Raw genomic sequence first — 19,484 nt, 5'->3', positions numbered from 1 at the left:
TCTGGGGATGCAGCGCTTGGAGAAGCGCAGCGGCTCCTTATGCGTGGAGGGATGTTCTTACCCAGCCGGGGTGCCGGGTCACGCAGGCGCAGACGTCCAGCGCTGTGGGTGAGGACGCACTGGGCACCAGTGTCGGTGAGGGTCTGCGGGGCTGGTGCCCGCACAGCAGAGAGGGGTTTTCTCCCGCCCGGGGAAGTTCTCCCGAGAGCTGAAGGTTTCGCCCTGGGCCAGCTGCTCCCTTCCCACCGCCCCAGGAGTGGCCGTGGGTCCCCGCCAAGGCTGACGTGTCTTTTGCCGCGGAGAGGACCGGAGCAGGGTGGCATGGCGAGGGGAGGGCAAGCCGGTGCCACGGGCGCCTCCGTCTTCCCGTGCCTCTTCGTTATCCTGCTGGCCGGGGGGTCCCCAGCGGGTTGTGCTGGAGATGGCGGCTCCGCATCCCACAGTAAGTGAGCTTTCCTCCTGGCTCGGGGAAGGGCTGGCTCTGCCTCGGGGAGCCCTCCCGAGCCAGGGTGTGCTGCACAGGCGTTGTGTCGAGCTTGCAGGAGACGTGTGTGGGTGAGCTTGTAAGGGGTGGGATGCTCGCGTGCTCTCTGAGCCGCAATTCGTGCACCCTCTGCCCAAACCTGACCTCTCCTCTCCAGGCGCAGCCGGCACCGCAGAGAAGCCTATCCTATTGAACAACATCGTGGACGCCGAAGCCTTCGTCAGCGGTGCAGAGGTGGCGGTCGTTGGATTCTTCCAGGTGTGTTGGCAGAACCTCCCCTCCGCCAGCTGTGAGCCCTGTCCCACCCTGACGAGAGCGCGGGGCTGGAAGAGGTGTAAACACCTTCCAAAGGCAGCTCCTGTCCCCAGAGGTGCAGGGGCTGTGACAGACCACAGAGAGAACACGGGTAATTTGGTCCGTGTGGGGAAGGGGAGATGGAGGAAGGTGAAGGAGGTTGTAGGAGCCCTGGAGCAGGAGAAAGGGAAATGCTGCAGGGGAAGCAAAACAGGAATGTGGGTGTCAGAGAAACAGCGTTGGTGAGGGATGAGTGCGAATGTGAGGGATGAGTGGGAACGTCAGTTGTTTGCTTCAGTCAGCAAAGGCAGAGCAAGGCAGTGCCTGCGGGACGGGGCCGAGGAAGCCGTGTCTCGGAGCAGTGCTGGTGTCGGTCCTCTGAAGTCCAGGGGGGTTTGGGCTCAAGCTGCAGCCTCCTCCCGGGGGGGTGTAGGCATGGTCCCTCTGTCTCGCTGCTTTGCTCCCCAGAGTTGATACCCTTGAGCTCTCTGCCTCTCTGTGTCTAAATTCAATTGAGTTCAAAGGTGAGTGATGGGTATGCGCCCCTTGCCCCCAAAATGGCACGAATATTTTTCCTTAGGAAACAAGATAAAAATATCTATTGAGTAGGAGCACCATAAAACAGAGGGCTCTTTGACAGGATCCTCATTACTTTTAAGGCCCCCGAGTTACACCTTTTTCCCCCTCTTCTTTGAGCTCTCCCCTGGGCTTCTGCTGCCCACACACTGCCTCGTGGCTTCTGCCAGAGCAGACTGCAGCCTTTGAAAAACAACTCCTTTCTGCAAGCTCCTTCCTCTTTCTGCCCGATGCCTGGGGCCGGAGGGCAGCCTAGGGAGGTCCCCGTGCCCTTGGTATAGGGCCAGGGCATCCCGCAGCGACGGTGGGGCCGCAGGAGCTGCGTGAGCGCTGGAGGCTGATGCCCCCGGAGCCACGCTAAGCCCCCATCACAGAGCACCAGCTGCTCCGCCTGCGTTGGGAGCTCCCGGAGCGTTGCTTTGGCAGAGCTACAGTCCTGCACACCAGCGAGGCAAGCTGCACACGCAGAACGAAAGTGTTGAGACACCTCCTTCCCTCCACGAGCAGCCGGCTGGGCTTGTGGCAGCGCCGTACCGGGGGGCACAGAGCTTCCCGACCAGCTACGGCGGGGACGGCGGCACGGCGGGGGGGGCACGACCGCCGGTGTCTTGGTCCACGGCGGCCTTCCTCCCGCTGCAGGGTTTCATCCATCGGGGCCAGGCGGGAGGCTGCTGCCACGCGGCCGCGGCTGCCAGCGTCGTGTCCGGCATTCGACGCCTGAAGCGCGACGGGGCTGCGTTTAAAGGGTAGATACAGACGTATGTGTGCCATGAGGGCTTGTCGTGGCCCTCTGCCCGAGAGTATGTTTGTCCAAATAATGTCCATGTTCTCTGTTCGCCCTAAATTATGCCTCTGCTGCAGCCTTTCAATTCACCGCGGTACGCGGCTCGGCAAGTTCCCCGTAGAATGAGCGCGGCCTCCCTGGCTGGGAGCAGCGTGCCATGATGGGAAAACAGCACGCGGCTCCAGAAACCCTGCGTGTCTGCGGGAAAGGGTCATGCTTGGCCTGATTAAACCCCAGTTTTCCCAGGAATGCTCCAACACTCAGTGAGGTTATTCCCACCCCAGGCTTTAGCACTCTCTCCAGAGCCATGTGGATGCGCTGGCATTTCCAAAACAGGTCACGAAGAGTTGTTTTTCTTTTGAATGAAGAAAGAATTTTGTTTTCCATTCTCTCTGGCCTCGCAAACAGCTGAGCTGAAGGTTGAAACTAGAAAGAAAAACAAACCAATTTCCAAGCGGAGACTGTGTCTCGAGAATTTAAATCCAAAAAGTAGAAGTATCAAAAATACATCACTCAAAAGAAAAGTCAGGAATGGGACTAGCAAGGGAGGCTTTAATATGGGCTAAGGCTGTAGCTAACGCTCTCACTGCAAGAAGGAGAATGGACCTCAAGTCACGGAGAAATTGCAGGTTTCTGTCCTTCCGTGTGTCTGCATTAGCTACTTTTTAAAGGATATGTCCGAGGCACCTTTTTAAAAGGAACCAGGGCACTGCGAATGCGAGGTGTTCAACAATTGTAACCCCCCGACTCTACAATCACGGTTACCTTAAACCCTGTATTTTTTAATGTGTTTATTTTACACAGACACACGTGTGTGTGTATTCGGGCGTGCTCCATCCAGGTTCTGGGTGTCCCCCCCCTCCCTTTCTGAGAGCTCTGGGCCTTCGCATCACCCCGGTCACAGCCAGCTGCTCGCCGCCGCTTTGACACCGACAGCCCGCTCCGCACCGCCGCCTGCTCACTTACCCTATATATATATATATATATTATTTTGGGGGGGGGGGGTTAGGAGGGGGATCTCTGCAGCATCCCAGCCCCGCAGGCAAGGTGACAACGGGAGAAAAAGACGCTTCCCCCGCCCCCCCGCCGCCCTGTCCCGTTTTTCGGCTGCCCCCCCCCCGGTCCCGGTCCCGGTCCCGGTCCCGGTCCGGTCCCTCTCCCCCCTCCCCAGCGGGGGGGCGCGGAGCGGTGCCGCCGCCGGCCGCTAGGGGTCGCCCTCGCGCCGCGGCCGGGCGGGGCCCCGCGCGTGCGCGCTCCCCTCACAGCCGCCCTTCCTCCCCCCCCCCCCCCTCCTCCTCCTCTCTCTCCACAGGACCCGCGGAGCCCCGCAGCGTCCCGGTTTGAGCGGGCGGCCGGCCGGATTCCGGAGGTTCCCTTCGGCCTCAGCACCAGCCCCGCCGTCCTGTCCCGCTACGGCGTGGGGGCCAACACCCTCACGCTCTTCCGTAGGGTGCGTGGGCCCGGTGGGGCGGGGTGGGGGGCTACCGTGGCCGGAGGAGCAGCTCCCTCACGGGGGAACGGGCTGCCGCGCAGGGTGGTGGATCTGCCAGAGGGAGGGCTGTGGGTTCAGGAGTTGGCCTGCCCGCTGGTTTGGGTGGGAGAGGCTCTAGGGCGAGGGCCTGAAAACTGCCCGCGGTCACCGGGCGGGAGAAGTGACATCTGCGGGTGGTGGTGGTGAAGAGGAAGGTTAAAGCTGGGCGCTTCACCTTAGAGCGAGGCAAAAAAACCAAAACAGGCTGGTTGTTGAGAGTCGCTCCGCCTGCCCACCTAAAACCACGTTTGTAGAGCTTCCTGCCCCAAAGAGGTCTTTGGCTTTTCGCTTGCCCATCACTGAGACGTGCAACATTTATTACACCTGACGAGATTCTCCATTTTAAGTGTTTGCCCTATGGATCTGGTCCAGCACCCAGAGCTTTGCACAGAACAGTGTCTGTGTCTCTGAGTGACCTGCCTGGAGTTCAGTGTTACTTGGATGGGGTTTCTGTGGTTTTGGAAAGGCTCCCGAGACGCACAAAAAGCACCTAGGGGCTGTGTTACAACGGATCAACGCAGCAGGCTAGATATCAAATCCTGCCAGGTGTCAGGCAGGCAAGGCCATCTCCCTAGGTGCGCAACTTTTCCATCGTGACCAAAAGCAGATCCAGACTGGGTCTCTGCAGTTACAGGTGCTTTGCCACCAAATTAAATCCCAAACACTCTCTTCTGTCTCCTACACTGTGGTTTGCAGAGCTATCCCCTAAATACGCTTTGGGCATGGGCCCATTAAGAATGTTACTTTGCAGTTTCTTAGGGATGGATGCTGTGCAAAGTCAAATCTTTGTTGACTCCAGCTGTAAGTGCTGGTGCCTCACTGAATTTGAAGCTATTTTTGCTGAAATTTAAGTAGACAATACTGTGAAGAGCCATGTACTCGCTTCAAGAGTACCAACAAAAGCTAAGAGCAAGTATTCTACTAGTTATATCCATTTCCTTGTGTTGCCCCTTCTCACACAAGTGTGGTGCTTGAAAACTGGAGAGTGAGGTATATCTGAGGAGGAGAGGGCCCCTAGGTAGCACAAGGTGTCCTAAAAGCCCACAAAGTGTTGTGTCACCACAGCTCTAAGCACATGGGGGGGGGGGGTGGACAGGACACATGGACACAGGGACACACTACGTGCACTAGGGAAACTGAATCTGGCAGCTTACCCAAGGTCTAGACCCAGGTTGTACAAAGATTGGACAAAGCCAGTTTGTTCCCCTTTCCTTCTCATCGTTTCCTGCACGGTGTTTACCACTGGCATAATCCAAATAATTCAAAGCGAATGATCTAAGAGTGAGCAATAGGTAGGCAGGTCCTTTTATTTAACCTTTTATTTGCTATGTGCACATGTTGCAATTTGAAGCAACACCCTTCTCAGTTTTGGTTCTTAGTCATGGTGGTTTTCTTCCAAAAATACTGAAATTTTCCTTTGTTTTTGAGCTGTTGCAGATAGTGAGGATGACTGCATTGGGAGGATATTTGATAAAAGAAAATGTCTGGGTTGTTGGAATTTGGATTATATTGAATAGTCTTTGTTCACAGTCCAGTTTTTGCAGCTGAACTCTTGTTTAATAGGAAAAAAAACCAACCAAGAAAGTAATATGCTAGTCAGGTTCAAATGTGGTTGACAATTTGCTCATCTAATTGTCAGTGTTTCTTAAGTTATTCAGACACATTATTTTTCCTTTTATTCTGTGCTGAATACTGTGTAGGAGTAAGGGGTCAGAGATAAAAAGGAAAGAAAAAATAAAAGAGACAAGAACTTGGAATCAAATACTCATATGAAGAATATGAAGATGCGTGACCAGGATAGCAGTGAATCAGAGGCATAAACTCATTTTTTCTTTGCTTTTGCAGAGTATGAAACACTTTCAATGCTTAGAAGTTTAAACCATAATTACAGTAGTAGGAGGGGCTGCTGTCAGCTGGTGACTTCTTTGCATATAGTGGAGGAAAACTGATTTATTCTAGTGAGGAATCTGGCCTGATAGACCTAAAAAGAACATAATTAACAGATGCTAACAAGCTAATTATATGAAGTGATAAAGACATTTTGACTAGAGCTTCAACTATTAGATGCAGGCTGTTTTCCAGCCTTATTTTCTTAAAATCATAAATGCTGAACACAGATTCAAGATGTTATTATCCCAAAATGGAAATCGGGTGTTTCCAGAAGCCCATGAAAGCCAAGAGAAGACTATCTTGGAGTCCAGGGTGCTTTAGATTGGTTCCCAAGGTCTGTCTGATCTCCGGTGTTGCACTGGCCTGATCTCATTTACTTGAGTAGAGCTGCCCTTTCATTTTATGCAGAAGCAAATCTGTGAGAGGAATTGGGCCACACAGTCTGAAAAGCACCAGTTTGGGTTGCCAGACAGGGCACTGTGCCCTGCTACCAGATCAAAGGCCTTGCCAATGACCACAGAACAGCAAAAAGGGCCTTAGATGTCTGCACACCACTGGAAAAAACTAACACAAGCACTTTCAGAGGTTGTACAGATGCAGAGAATAAAATCTGGGGCGTGCATGTGGACCTTTCCTCAGCCCCAAGAACCTCATTCAACATGGGTGTCAAAGGCCTTCAAATCCCAAACTTTGATCCTATTGCATGTCAGAGCCCAGTGTCCCCATGGCTCAACTCAGTCACGTCCTGCAGTGCTACTGCACAGCAACTCTTCAGGTGGTTTAGCTGTCGTTCAGTGATTGCCTGCTTTTTTTCTGTTTACCAGGTCATGAAAACCTCAATAAAATCACATTGTTTGCATGGGGCAGTGGAGTGTGGGGAGATGTGTAGCAGGATGAATTTTCCTCTAAAGCTAAAATGTGCTGTTCTCAATATTTATTTTTTTTTTCTGCTGTACTGGAAAAAAAATAATCCTCTTTTTATTGGAGAGATTTCCTACTTGCACAATGTTTCCAGGAAATCCATACAAGCCCATGCCAGAGTTTATTACTTGTAGAAGTAAAAGAATAAGCAGATGAAGATTTTAAAAGGGGATGTAAAGCCAAAATCGATGTGAGGAGTTAGGCTATTTAATGATCTCTCCCCACAAGGCCTAGAATTATCAGCTAATCCTCCCTTTCTCCAGTGCATCAGGAGCTGATACCGTAGGGATGTCTGGAGTCCTCAGTGTTTTCTGTTATGCCATGTGTGCTGTGTCACTGGGAGACTGAAGGAGGGTGGAAGATGGTTGTTGCAAAGTGCAGGCTGGTCTCTGTAGGTTCTGGACCTCCAGAAGTGGGGATTGCGTGGTGGGGGGAGAGAGGATGGTGGTGTCCCAGGGGATGGGTGTCTCTGTGAGGGAGTGCCATCAGTGCCCCTGGAATGGGTGCTGAGAGGAGAGGACAGCTGTGACTGTAGGTTTCTTTGCGTGTCTTCAGGTAGACAATGACCGGAGGGATCTGGATATGAACAGCGAAGATGTTGATGCCGAGAAGATGACTCGTTTCATTCGGATGAACGAGCTCCGCCTGGTGACAGAGTACAACCCTGTGGTAATTATCAGCTCCCCACAGCCCTCACCCTGGCACCTGGCCTCCTCATGGGCATCCTCTGGCCCAGGAGTTGGCATACCCAGATGTGTGCGGGGGTTGCGGCAACAGCGTGGATGGGGTTGGGGAAGCCACGCAGCTCTTCACTGCTAATCCATATGGGGACTGGAAGCAGGTGCTGTGCTGGCGCGTGCAAGTGGGGTGGGGGGAGTAAGGGGGGCATGGCGATTCCTTTAGCTTTCCAGTAAATTTGGGGTGTTGGTGGGCAGAGAGCTCCATTTCTTACCACTCCTGCTGGCTGTGCTGCCTCCTCCCATGGGCATTTGCCATGTTGTGCCATGCCTGCAGACCCTGCTCAGCTAGGATCCCCTCTCTTTGGCTGAGAAGCCTTGAGAAACATGGAAACTCGAGTCACCTACTCCCAGAAGGCCAGCTTTTCTTCATCACCCGGCACATAGGGCTTGACATAAGCCTGGCTATTTGAAAGCATATTCAAGAGCCGGCTGGAAACCTCCCAAGCAAATTTTTTCCCATCCCGTCTATGCCGTACTCCAGAATTCATCAGTTCAACAAAAAAACCCCCAGACATAGGATGCTTCCATGTCGGCCACCCTCATTAGCTCACCCCTCTGACTGGCAGTGGCAGGGTCCCAGTGCTCCTCCCTGCTATAGAGAGTGACCAAGGATTTAGGCTGCTCTGAAATCTCAGCAGTTCACTGGGCTTATTGCTGTGGAGTCAATAGATCTTAGAAGCCCCGACGTCCACAAGGCTGAGACTTTTTCATTGCCGGTGGGGTCTTTTGTGGACTTCTGGATAGCTACAACAGTGCTGACCAGGCTCGATTTAATCAAAGGAGAATGGCCCAACCTGTTTCAAAGCTATACGTTTTCAAGCTGATGCCAAGTATCAGCTAAGAGGGCTGACACATTTCCCAGTTCAGGTGCAGGCCACCAGTAGAGAGAGCATTTTGTTCTGGAAATGGAACATTTTGTTTCCAGAATGACATACAGTATAAGTTCTGTTTTTTTGGTTAAAAAAAAAAAAGGGGAAAAAAAAGTGGATTTGTTTTTCAACTTGATAAGGGATGTGAAAAATGCATTTCAAAATCACAGAATATTTCTGGGGACAGAAAAGCTATATCCTTCCCCACTGTCCTCACAGCCCTTTGAGATCACCAAAGTCACATCACCGGGGATCTTCTTCTTATCTTTATAATCATCCAGGCCTTCTGAACTCTTGGAGCCTCCACTGCATCTTTTGGCAATTGATTAGGTCATGGCTTGTTCTTCATGCAATCATGGCTGTTTCTTCATGTGTTTCTGCTGATGCTTTGGGCTCTCGCTCCTGTTTGGCACCCAGGCTGTCTCCCTGACCAAGAAGTCCTGAGCTGTTCAGCAGGTCCCCTCCACCCTGACTGGCAGTACACATGTTGTTCCAGTTTTTTTCCAGACACTGGAGTCCTATCAAGGTGCTGCAGTTAACAGGGCCTCCTGCAGTCTCTGGCCCAAAGCCCTCCCAGCTCCACTAATGTAGCTTGGTTTTTCATAAATATTTATTCCCAGTGCATATGCTGTTTACATCTATGCTGCTGGTCAGCAGAGGCTGGGGTCATGCAGATCACACCGAGTGCTGCCAAGAGTTTCTCTCCCCATCCTGGGGCCTTTACTGTTTCTCCCACATACTTTAGGCATTTTTAGGCAATGATTACCTTGTGGGCTTTCCAGGAAAGTCAGATGTGACCCAGCCATGCTGATGAGCTCTGCTGATGGCTCTTGCACAAGGTTGCGTGGACATGCACGCCTTTGTGTGGAGCTGGTGGAGGAACTTCTGCTCCAGCCCTGCCTGCTCTCAGCCCAGCCTTGTCATGGCCCTTGGTGCTGGCTGGCTTCACACTCACCTTCAGTCCCGTCCTCTCACATGAGGTCTTCTAATGCTCTCCAGCCTTGGTTTGCATCCCCTCTACTCTCCCCTGCCCCATCTGCACACCACCAGAGAAGCAAAGGGATACCAAATGTCTGATAAACATTAGGCTAATGGCAGAGTCCCGGCTGCCAAAAACTAGATGCTTTGCAGTGCATGGCCCTTGCTGGTGAGCACTCCCTGACCCCTTCCTTATTACTCCTGGAGCGTGTGGAAACTTTCTTCTCCGGCTGGCAGGGAGCTGCATGGTCTCTGTCTCCGTGGTTTTGGTGGTATAGGGGAGGCAGCAGGTCTGGCCCAGCTGCTGTTTAGTTTGAGGGAGAGGCTGCAGGAAGCGGGTGGAAGGAGAACTGAGATGACGAGTGAGTGAGTGAGTGAGTGCCTGGAGATGGTGCAGCGGCTTCTTGGGCAGCGCCAGACCTGTCTCCTCACAGAGGGCCAGTGTGTGCTGCCTGCTTGGCCCTTGCCCAGGGGATGAGGGACAGCCGGCTCCAGGTCTTCTACCAATGTGGGACTGCAATTTTAACCCTCAGCACTCTGGAATGCCCAGGCCTGGGGATTGCTGAAACACTGGACTCATCGCCATCCTGTGCACAGCTTAACCCTAAAGGAAGGAAATAAGGGTAGACACCAACCCTGACACCACAAATCCTTCCCACTTTCTTGCTCCCATTTCAGCCAAGTGCTGGACCTCAGTGATTCAGGGCACCCTGATGTTCAGTGTTTGCTGGACTTTCCATTTCCTTGCCCTTCTAGACTTCAGCTTGCTGTATCCAGGCGGTCCCCCTGCCTAGTCACTGACTATCCTGAGGCCAGGGATGAACCCTTGTGGTCTTCAGACCCTCATCTCGGGAATAAGCAAAGCCAGGAGGTTAAGCGCTTCCACAAAGAACCCAGATTGGATCCCTCCTCCTTTAAAGAAAGTTGTCCTGCTTGCAAGGCTGATTTGCAAAGAAACCTTAGCTGAGACATGAGGATTGATTTCCTCTGGCAGTGCATCCAATGCAGATTGAATGTTCTCAATCTCCTTGTCTGTGTGTGTTTTGCAGACAGCAATAGGTGTGATGCAGAGTTCACTCCAGCTTCACTTCCTCCTGATCACAGACAAGATGTCCCCAAGGCACCCCGAGCGAATGCGTAGATATCGGGCGGCAGCGGAGCTCTTCAAGGGTAAGGTAAGTCCAAACAGAGAGGAAAGGGAGCCGTTAGGGAGAAAAAAGGGAGAACAGTGATTGCTTCCGTGGATGGGGAGGGCATAATCTCCTTCTCTGTTCATTAGGGGAGCAAAGGCCAAGTGGCAGGAAAAGAGGATTAGCTGGGTAATTAAGTGGAGGGGTTGGATCTGTTCACCTTTTGCCATTTTGCCTCTTTGTGGGGAAAATATCCTCTGTATCCTACTCCTGTACTCCCTCAGTGGGACATTATGTACTTCCTTGCCTCTGGTCCAATTTTGTTCCCTTGCACTGGGAGAAGACAAACAGCTGCTGCACTTCAGTCTGGTGATGGTTGCATTCCACTGGTGTGAGAGGTGATGTTGTATGTACAGCCTGCAAGGTGCCAAGGAGCATTATATAAGTGACTAGACAGCAATTAATGTCGCGGTGCTTCTTAACCCTTAGCCTTCTGGTTGGATCCTGGGGAAATAGCGATTTTAAAGGAGTTGCAGATGGGTTTGTCAGATTTCCCACACTAACGTGATGGGATAGATGGGGTCTTTCAGAGGAATTCCGCCTGGTTCCCACCCCTCTGTGGGCAGAGCTCCCCAGACAGTAAATCTTCTAATGGCTGATTCTCTGCCAGCAGCTGGATTACAGGAGAATGTGTGTCCAGGGAACAGAGGAAGGAACTGGCAAGCAGAGGAGGATAGGGAGCAACAGGAAGGCATTTGGGGCAAGGGAGAGCAGCAGATGGGAGGGAGCAGAGGATCACAGCGGCGGAGAAGGCTAAGCTGAGAGGCAGTGGAAGAGATCTTCCTGGGAGAAGAGTGGAGCTGGAAGGAGTTGAGATTTAAGAACATGAACATCGGCATGCATCTGTTTGTGGTACTGATGGGTCAGATTAAATTAATCAAGTATATCCTCATCTTCAAATGGAGGGGCCATCTCAGAACTGTGCACCCTCAGAAGTCCTGACGTTTGTTAATGGCAGGACTACTTTGGACCTTGCCATCTGTCCCACCCATCGGCAAGAGACCAGGCAGAAACCAGCCATCAAAGTCAAAAGGTCTCTCCAAAAGTGTTTTGCTTTGATGAATATATAGTGATAAAAGAGAACTCATTTACCTGAAAAATTCCCACTGTCTCATGTGAGGTGTGTGCTATAACAACACCATTATCCCTGTTGTCCATAAGCAGCAGAGTCTGATACCAGTCTCTCCCCAGGCAGCTAATTATTCTAACACAGTACATTGCTGTTTAGCATCACTATCCTTTGCTGATGTGACTGCAGGCGATTTTCTCTTCATGTGACATGCCCAGATCTGAGCAAATGTGAATGATTTTCCTAGGAATACTCCACAAAACATTGGGTAAAATGTTGTACTGAAGTCCAGATAATTTATGAATTGCCAGCAAGCCAAATCTAATTTTTTTTTTTTAATTCATACAGGCAAGTTTCTCACCTAATCAGTCTAGAAGAAGTTTGCCAGAATAAAATACAGAGATTAAAGATGTGGGGATTTGACTAATTATTTCCACCTGACTGGAGTGGTACTGCAGGACATGTAGATGAAGGGACTTAAGAGTCTAATAAGTTGTTTTTCCCAAAGGAGTGGCACTTGGAGGAGTAAATTGTGGTTTGAATTGCCCTCTTGCAAAGAAATAAGAGAGAGCTAGGATCCCGCTGTTTGGGTCTTAGATCTGGATACTAAGGAGTAAGCAGAGCAGTATGCCCACTTAGGTTTGTCTCCATTGCTCTGTCACGTAGAAAGACATGAATTAGTTTCAGTATCAGAAGCAGCCACTGCACAATACCATGGAAATCTCTGCTGGCTAATTTCCCTAAGTAGAATTACCTGTTGTCAGGACTACCAAGTTAACTCAGGTTTACTTCAAAACAAGTAAAGTATTGAGTAGATTTTGCCTTTTCGCGGCTTGCAGATTGTCTGTGAATAAATGCAAGATTCTTGACTTGAATTTTATTCAGGATTACCAGCAAATAATTCATAGCCTGTGGCTGGTGGTGAAAGGCTTGTTTGTGCTGTGGGATTAGTGCTGTCACTGCTTTGAGCAAGAAATCATTGCTGTGCAGTGGAGAGGTGTTCAGGCTCCCTGTGAACATGTACCATGGCATCCAGCAGCACTGTACAGTGATTGCAGAGTGCCAGAACAGAGTGGGGAGACGCGGCATGTGTTGCAACTTCACTACAAGCCAGTGCAGAAGACAAACAGAGCCTCAAGAGGGTTCCCAAGCAGGAGAAGGGGTACCGATCCTTTCACCCATCTCTGCTGCACTCTGAGGGAAGAGGAGTCCTTGTCATTGTCGTCGCCAGCTGAACGGAGAAGAGAAACTTGTTGCTTGGATTGATAGAGTGATGAAGAGGAACTGCTGCTGCTGAGTGGCTGACCCCAAAGAATGAAGACAATCATAGAATCATAGAATCACTGAGGTTGGAAGAGACCCTTAAGATCATTGAGTTCAACCATTAATGGATCATGAGGAAGTGATTCACCTGCCAGTTCCTGGGTTATGGTCCCTTCATCTCTGGTTTATGATCTTTTCATTTTTGCCTTAGAGGAAGCTGAGGTTTTCGGCTGGAGGATCCCTGAGGCTGTATGGTGAGGACTGTTATTTGAAGACAGCCAGAACTGCACCCTGAGCAACAGTGAGTGTCTGAAGGCAGTCTAGATTCCTCTAGACTTTATCGTGGAACCTGGGGCTATAAAATGCTGGAAAGGAAAGTGCAAATGTTAGATGATGCTAAGCCAGCAAGAGCTGACAAGAATAAGAAGAAATATGGTACTTTTGTAGCAGACTTTGAGAAACAATTGTGGGTGGGTGACAGTGAACAGGCAGAGCTCAGAGCACTGCAGCTGCAGGACTGAATCCACCAGCCTTCTTGGAAGGATCCCACTGCAATCAAATATGTGCTTATTTGAGAAAGTACTGCCAAGAGTCCAGGCTTTCTACTGGAAATGAAATGTCAGGATTTGCATTGCTGAGCCAAACTAGCATAAGCATCTTCAGTTTTCTTTCCATGGTGTCAGAATAGAACATGACAATTACAGCTGGTGTACCACATGGGTGTTTGCAAAAGTTTCAATAAGGTGATGTTGGGAATAACAAAAGCAGCTTTTGCTGCAACTGATATAACTGGTTTACAATGTCAGAATTATCTGGGTAGAGATGTTTGCAAAGTCCCTTTTACTTTATATGCATGCCCATTTAGAATTGGGTTCTCAGAAACTCCTGAGAGTCCTTCAGGTGTTCTTCCATGGAAACGAAAGGACAGTGCCCTTTCTCTTGCAGAGAGTCATTCATAGACTTTTTATTTTTCTTGTCAGGCATTGATGGCTCCAGAACTGAGAGAGATAATCTTTAGAGATGCCTCTTTTAGCCATAAATAGGGGAACCTGTAAATATGGATTGTCTATGTCACTTAACAGGTATCTGCAGTAAAGTTGTTTTTATAGCTTGCTTTTTTTTTTAATTCATCATTGATGTTTTCATTTTGCTTTGATGTACTATGTAAGCTACGTATGAAATTACTCAAACTTCAGAATTTGATCTTTTTGCTTCTAAAATCTCCTCCAAGAATGAAAGTTGCAGCTCCGTGAAGTTCAAAGTCAAACACTGGATATGAGGCTTGATCATCCTTCCTGTTTGTCTTTGTTAGAGGAAAAACTAAGCAACATCAAATTGTTTTCTACTGTTGCAGTACTATTTTCAGTTAACTTTAATTCCTTGGGCAGTAACATCATTCCATATCTTAGTATTTACCAGGAACTCAATGTTCTAAAAGCACTGGGCTAGGAATCAAGTTGTCAAGACACCAAGACAGCACCAGTGTACAAAGTTTTCTGAAAGAGACCTTATTGCAGGTGGCAGTGCACAGATAATACCATGTGTGGAGGAGAGAATTTGTGTCAGGAGTTCCTCATCCATGCAGGAGATCCTTCACTGCCTGTAGCAGCAGACCTCTGAACACAGGCAAGAAGATGGCTACAAAATGAAACAATTTCATGGAAGTGGTTTCAGAAAGAAGAAAACAGCTATTGTACAGGGTAGTATGAAATAGAAAACGAACTTTCTGTTTGGGATGGAACTACCTGGTTTCTAGCAGTGATGTGAGAGTTGGCATCATAAGTGGGATTTGTTTTGGTGATTTATAGCTTTGGTAAGTTATCTGAGCAAAGGCTTTAGGCTTTTTTCAGCACTGGTGGAGGACAGGCACGTCTTTCCTTCCCTTCTAAAATAGGTGGTATCGATAAAGTTCCTGTCACTGTTTATTGTAGAGGTTACCTAGACGGCTGGCTGAGACAAGACTAAGATCTAGATGGCAGAAGTTAAGCAAGGTGAATCTTGTCTCATGGTCAGTATAATTTACCATGGTCACTGCTTTCATTCTTTATGATTAGGGCTGGCTGGGAATCTTTGAACAAAATAAATTCCTCATTTTGGAGGAATGCCATTTCCACCAGGCAGCATCTTTCGTGGAAGTGTCCCCATTGAGAAACCTGCTTGGTTTCCAGCTGCTGAGGGGAGCAGGCTTCCAGTGCTTGTGGCCTCGGTACCAGCAGACCTTACTGACTGCCTTGCAGGTGTGACTTTGAGGCCACACGGGCCTTGGCAGGACTCCTGGAGCACATCCAGTGTAGGGTGCGTGGCCTGTCCTTTTGCTGAAGGAGGATTCATCCCACATCACAGCACCTACCAGGGGTGTGTCATTCTAAAACACATATGATAGGCATTAAGGTGTCTTCTTTCGAGCAATAGTGGACAAACACAATTGCTGTCTCTCCTGTATTTTTTGGAATATAAGAGGGGAAGGAAACTTTTGCTGTGCTTTGGCACCCTATAACTGTGAGCCAAATGTGAGTCATTAGAGAGATCCAAGTTAGGAACTGTGAATAATGATATCTCAGCCTTTCTAGCTGAGGGGCCAGTTGTTTGTGTGTTTTTGCTTTCTTCAGTAAGGAAAAAGGTGTTTGGAGTTTTAAACCCCAACCTTTCTATTCTTATGTACAGCTTTTTAGTTTTGGGATTTTTAACAAAGGCTGGAAGCTTGATAAAGTGGAGAATGTTGACTAACATTTATTTATATTACCATTTTAAAATGCTATTCATCTGTTTTAAAGGTGGAGGAGATTTTGTATAGAAAATGACAGCATTTAACAACCTAGATAGTCTAAATGTTTTTTTTAATTAACTTCTTGTTTAACATTTGATTAAAAAATTGTTGTTGTCTAGTGGATTTTTCACAGAGTAAAACAAAAGCTGGTGAATGAACTGGTGAAAATGTGATACCATTTCCTGTACCAACCCTCTGAAAGTGCTTCCCTCCAACACCAGCCTCTGTTTCCAGCTTGCCAGTTGGAAGGAGAGCCCTAAAACATAAGTATTGCTGCTCCAGCTGAAAGCCTGTTAGATCAGGTCCTTAGACCTCTGACCCTTAGATTTGTAACCCTTCTCTAGCTTCGTGTTTTATCCTGCGAAAGGATGAATTTAGCACTCTGGGAGAAGTTCCCCACAACCTGTGTGCTCACTAGCTTGTTGCCCTTGGGGCACAGTTGACTTTTGGAAGAGATTGCAAGTGGTAAATATCACATATCCATTGAAAGTGTCGTTCCTGCTTTATTGCAGTGATTAAATGCAGTTAAACCTTACACCAACCTAACTATCCCTCCTTCCCATAGGAAGTTGCCTAGGAAAATTTCCAGATGTATGTGGTTTTTTATAGAACATAAATTTAATAAAGTAAAGAATTTGAGATTTACCAAGTTTATTTTTAGAGAAGAAAAAAGTTGAGTGTTCCTGATTGAAAAGAAAGAAAAACATGAGTCACAGCCTGGGAACTGGGCACATCATCTTCACATTGCATTATATATTTTTTTTAAAATTCTCTTTTTTCCTTGTGTAAGTTAAGTCATATCCATGTCTATAGGTACCTTGAATATGCTAGGCCCAGTAGACTGCACAGGATAAAGAGAAGACAAAATGACGCATGTTAGCTGGATGTTTGTTTCATTGTCTTGGATGTCACCTGCCAAGGGATTGCATTTAATCAGTCACTGATTAAATTGTTCAGTTGCTGTATTTACTTTCTTTTATAAAATTTATATGTAATGTTTTTGTTTAGTATTAACAGATAATTTAACAAAGATTTTTGAGATAGCTGTATATTTTATTGATAATCTTTCAGATTCCAAAATTTTAAATTTGTACCAATTCCTACTGCACCTGTAAGATCTCAGTTGAACTTTACTCTTAAAATAAAATCATGGAGTTGGTCACCAATTCTGATAAATCCATACTATTGAATCATCCCAGCAGAATCCTAATCCATATCTTGATCTTGCTCTTTAAGACTATTTGGGAGCCAGGAAAATTGTAGGTCATTCTCATCCCGGCTTATTCATTGTTGGGCTTCTCTCCCCAGGTCTGAGCAACACTCCGCTGAGCTGGGCTGTATGGACATTAGTGTCTTGCCAAAGACTCCTGTTTCTGAAATGATTGCATCTTCATTTCTATTCACTGCAGCTCACTTAAATACGTCCTTTGTGTTTGGTATTCTCATGTTCTTATCCTTGCAGGCTCCCGCTGCCCTATACTTCACTCCCATATTCTTGCAATTGAGTTTGATTCTCCACACAGCAAAACACCTTTTTACTCTGCCACTCTGGGTCTTGCATGGATGTAAGCATCTTATCCAAATAACATGCAAGTAGAGGAGTCAGCTTCTTTTACATGTGCCACTAAGATAAAAGACATCTTGTTTCCTCATCTATTAAGAGAATAGAAATAGAGACTGCCTTCCTGCCATACTGGAGATATATTGTTAAAGAAGGTGAAAGCAAACATTTTGTTTGGTACTTTAAGTCTGGACTTGATAAAATACAGAAAAATGCACTGCATGAGGAGTTAGTGGCAGAGGAAATTGTCCTAAGAGAGTTTACCTCTTTATAAAAATATCACTGTTAATCTTCCTATGATCACTGTCTGGGGATCTGTTCTTTCTCTCAGTCTCTGTTTTGCTCACGTTTCCTTTCCTATTTCCATCACAGATTCTTTTTATCCTGGTAGACAGCAATTTGAAGAGCAATGAACAAACAGTGTCATTCTTCAAACTGAAGAAGTCCCAGCTGCCAGCTCTGGCTATATTCAACACACCAGATGAGAAGCAGGATGTGTTGACTCTGGATGAAGTCTCTGTTGAGCGTGTACAGGACTTCTGTAATCGTTTCTTACAAAGAATGCAGAAGGTAAAGGGAGTCTCCTGTACAGTCTACAGGAAGCTAGGATCTTGTAGGATGATGCTGTTGCTCACAAGGCTCTTGAAGAAAATGACTTCAGTTCCTTGAACTCCCCCCCACTCTTGCCACCTCCTCTTTCATTTTCATTTGTACCTGAATATCAGAAAAGCATTAGATCTAGAGCAGAGCAGAGATGGATGTCTTTGCAGAGCCTGTTTCTTCATTGACCTCTACCTTCTAGTCTGCAGCAAGAAGACTTCATTGACCTCTGCAACTGTATGAAGGTCTCAGCAAAGCATCTATGTTCTGGGAACAGCAGCTGGGGAGACAGAGTGAAGGGTGCTTTTGGACACTGAGAATGGGGGTGGTGGCTGGCAGCCCATAGGAGAGGATCAGAGAGACAGTGGCATGGATAGGCAGGAATATCAAGAAGGCCACAGAACAGAGTATATAGACTAGTATACAGTCAGGACTCTACCAGAGGTCTCTGCTGGGAGAGGGACAATTTAACCTCCTTGTTCATTCAGTGTTAAGAGTACTCTCTTTGTCAAAGCTCATCTTCCTATAGCACAGAGGCTTTGTGTGTCAGGAGCCTGTATTGTGCAGTTGAAATGGGATTGGCAGAGCAGTGGCACAGACAGCAGAGGGAGGCATTTAAGTTGGTTTGTTTCCTTTTATCACTATGCTAAGAAACCGAGCAACATCAAAACTGATTTCATGCCTCTAATGTGTTTTAGAAAGAAGATGAACCTGAAGAGAAGACCCTCAATGAGGAGCTCTGATTCTTTGTCAGACGACAGGATGACTCTGCCCAGAGTCATCTGTTTCTGGTGTATGAAGAGTTCACTGAGCCCCGCAGCTCAGGAATTCCTGGGATAGTAAGATTAAGGGGCCAAGTCAGTCAAAGATTCCCATCTCCATGCTTTGTATGTATATGCTGTCTGTCCTCTCTAGGAATCTATTCTCCCTTCTCATTTGCTGGTTCCAGCTCTCTTTTCTCAGTACTCCAGGAGCTCTGGTATTGCCCTACACTGTTTCCTTCCATGCCCCCTCTGTTGGAGCAAAGGGTGATAGAGCAAAATGGCAATATCAGAGGTAAAGCTTGTAGTTCCCAGAGATCTGTTTCGTTCATTCTCTTTGCTTTTGGTGCCATGCTGGGATCCACTGTCAGGCTCTCCTGACACTATGAACAGATTGGTTGCTTGACGTCACATGAACTTTTCCATTTATTTTACTAAATAAAGCAGAAAGTGAATAGCCTAAATTTTTATGCAAATATGTGATTTCCCACTCCTCCTGTCTTTCACTTAAGGACAAAGCGTGTGTATTTCTGAGTAAGCAAGCTCAAAAATCTCCTTTCTCTGAATTTAACCAGGCTTGCAATGCCTAACCAGTCAGATTGGCTGCTAAGGATCATTCCCCTTGGAACTGGACCCATCATCAAGAGATATTTCCACCAGGATGAGAGATTTCTATGAAGGTTTGGGGTCACAATAGCACTGGGTACAACAGGTCTGAGCTGGTGCAGCAAAAACGAATGAGCCTAAGATGCAGATTGAGGCTAAGAGGAATGGGAGCTGTGGCAGAAAGGCAGTAGAAAGTTGCATTGTGAGATAGGGGATATCTCCACATTGCATTAGAGGAAAAGGCTAATGTCTGTGTATTGACCTCAGGCATCCCTCAGAGGTCCCAGTGCTGGCGTATGGGGGATGGAGACTTTGCAGGCGAGGTGTATGAGCCATCCCCATTCTGCTGTACTACATGCATGCAGTAGGCTTGCCTCATACTTGGCTCAGCATCCTTTGGCATGAAGTGTGGATGCTCCTGTCAAACAGTGACTTCATTGTCTCTCAGGGCTTGAGAGACTTGGCTTGGGAGAGGGAGCCTATGAGGCGTAGAGCTGAGAGACTTCAGCCCTTTCTCAGAGATAAGCTCAAGGTGAAGAATTGGAAATAAAAAGAAGTTGTTCTTGCGAATGAAGCAAACGCAGATCCCCACCACAGAGG

At 48.0% G+C, this 19,484-nt stretch overlaps 1 protein-coding gene across 1 annotated transcript; it reads left to right on the top strand.

Annotated features, from left to right (window-relative positions):
- The first annotated feature begins 321 nt into the window (after positions 1 to 321).
- ERP27 (endoplasmic reticulum protein 27) lies at positions 322 to 18,742 on the top strand. The gene is made up of 7 exons (XM_075057754.1): positions 322 to 442; positions 642 to 742; positions 3,310 to 3,588; positions 7,036 to 7,149; positions 10,117 to 10,242; positions 17,290 to 17,487; positions 18,216 to 18,742. Exons 1-7 carry the CDS (start codon positions 322 to 324, stop codon positions 18,258 to 18,260), a joined length of 984 nt encoding a protein of 327 aa, XP_074913855.1. The 3' UTR covers positions 18,261 to 18,742.
- Positions 18,743 to 19,484: the final 742 nt, after the last annotated feature.

The sequence above is a fragment of the Buteo buteo genome, chromosome 26 (assembly GCF_964188355.1).
Source record: "Buteo buteo chromosome 26, bButBut1.hap1.1, whole genome shotgun sequence".
In the NCBI taxonomy this organism is placed as follows: Eukaryota; Metazoa; Chordata; class Aves; order Accipitriformes; family Accipitridae; genus Buteo; species Buteo buteo.
Note: the sequence above shows the minus strand (reverse complement) of the source record. Positions and strands in the feature narration are given on the sequence as shown.

What these genes read in the sequence shown, in the direction of transcription:
- ERP27 (XM_075057754.1), top strand. Translation starts at nt 322, where the DNA reads ATGGCGAGGGGAGGGCAAGCCGGTGCCACGGGCGCCTCCGTCTTCCCG. An exon ending in CCCTCACGCTCTTCCGTAGG is followed by an intron (nt 3,589 to 7,035) that starts GTGCGTGGGCCC and finishes GCGTGTCTTCAG; the next exon opens with GTAGACAATGACCGGAGGGA. An exon ending in TCTTACAAAGAATGCAGAAG is followed by an intron (nt 17,488 to 18,215) that starts GTAAAGGGAGTC and finishes AATGTGTTTTAG; the next exon opens with AAAGAAGATGAACCTGAAGA.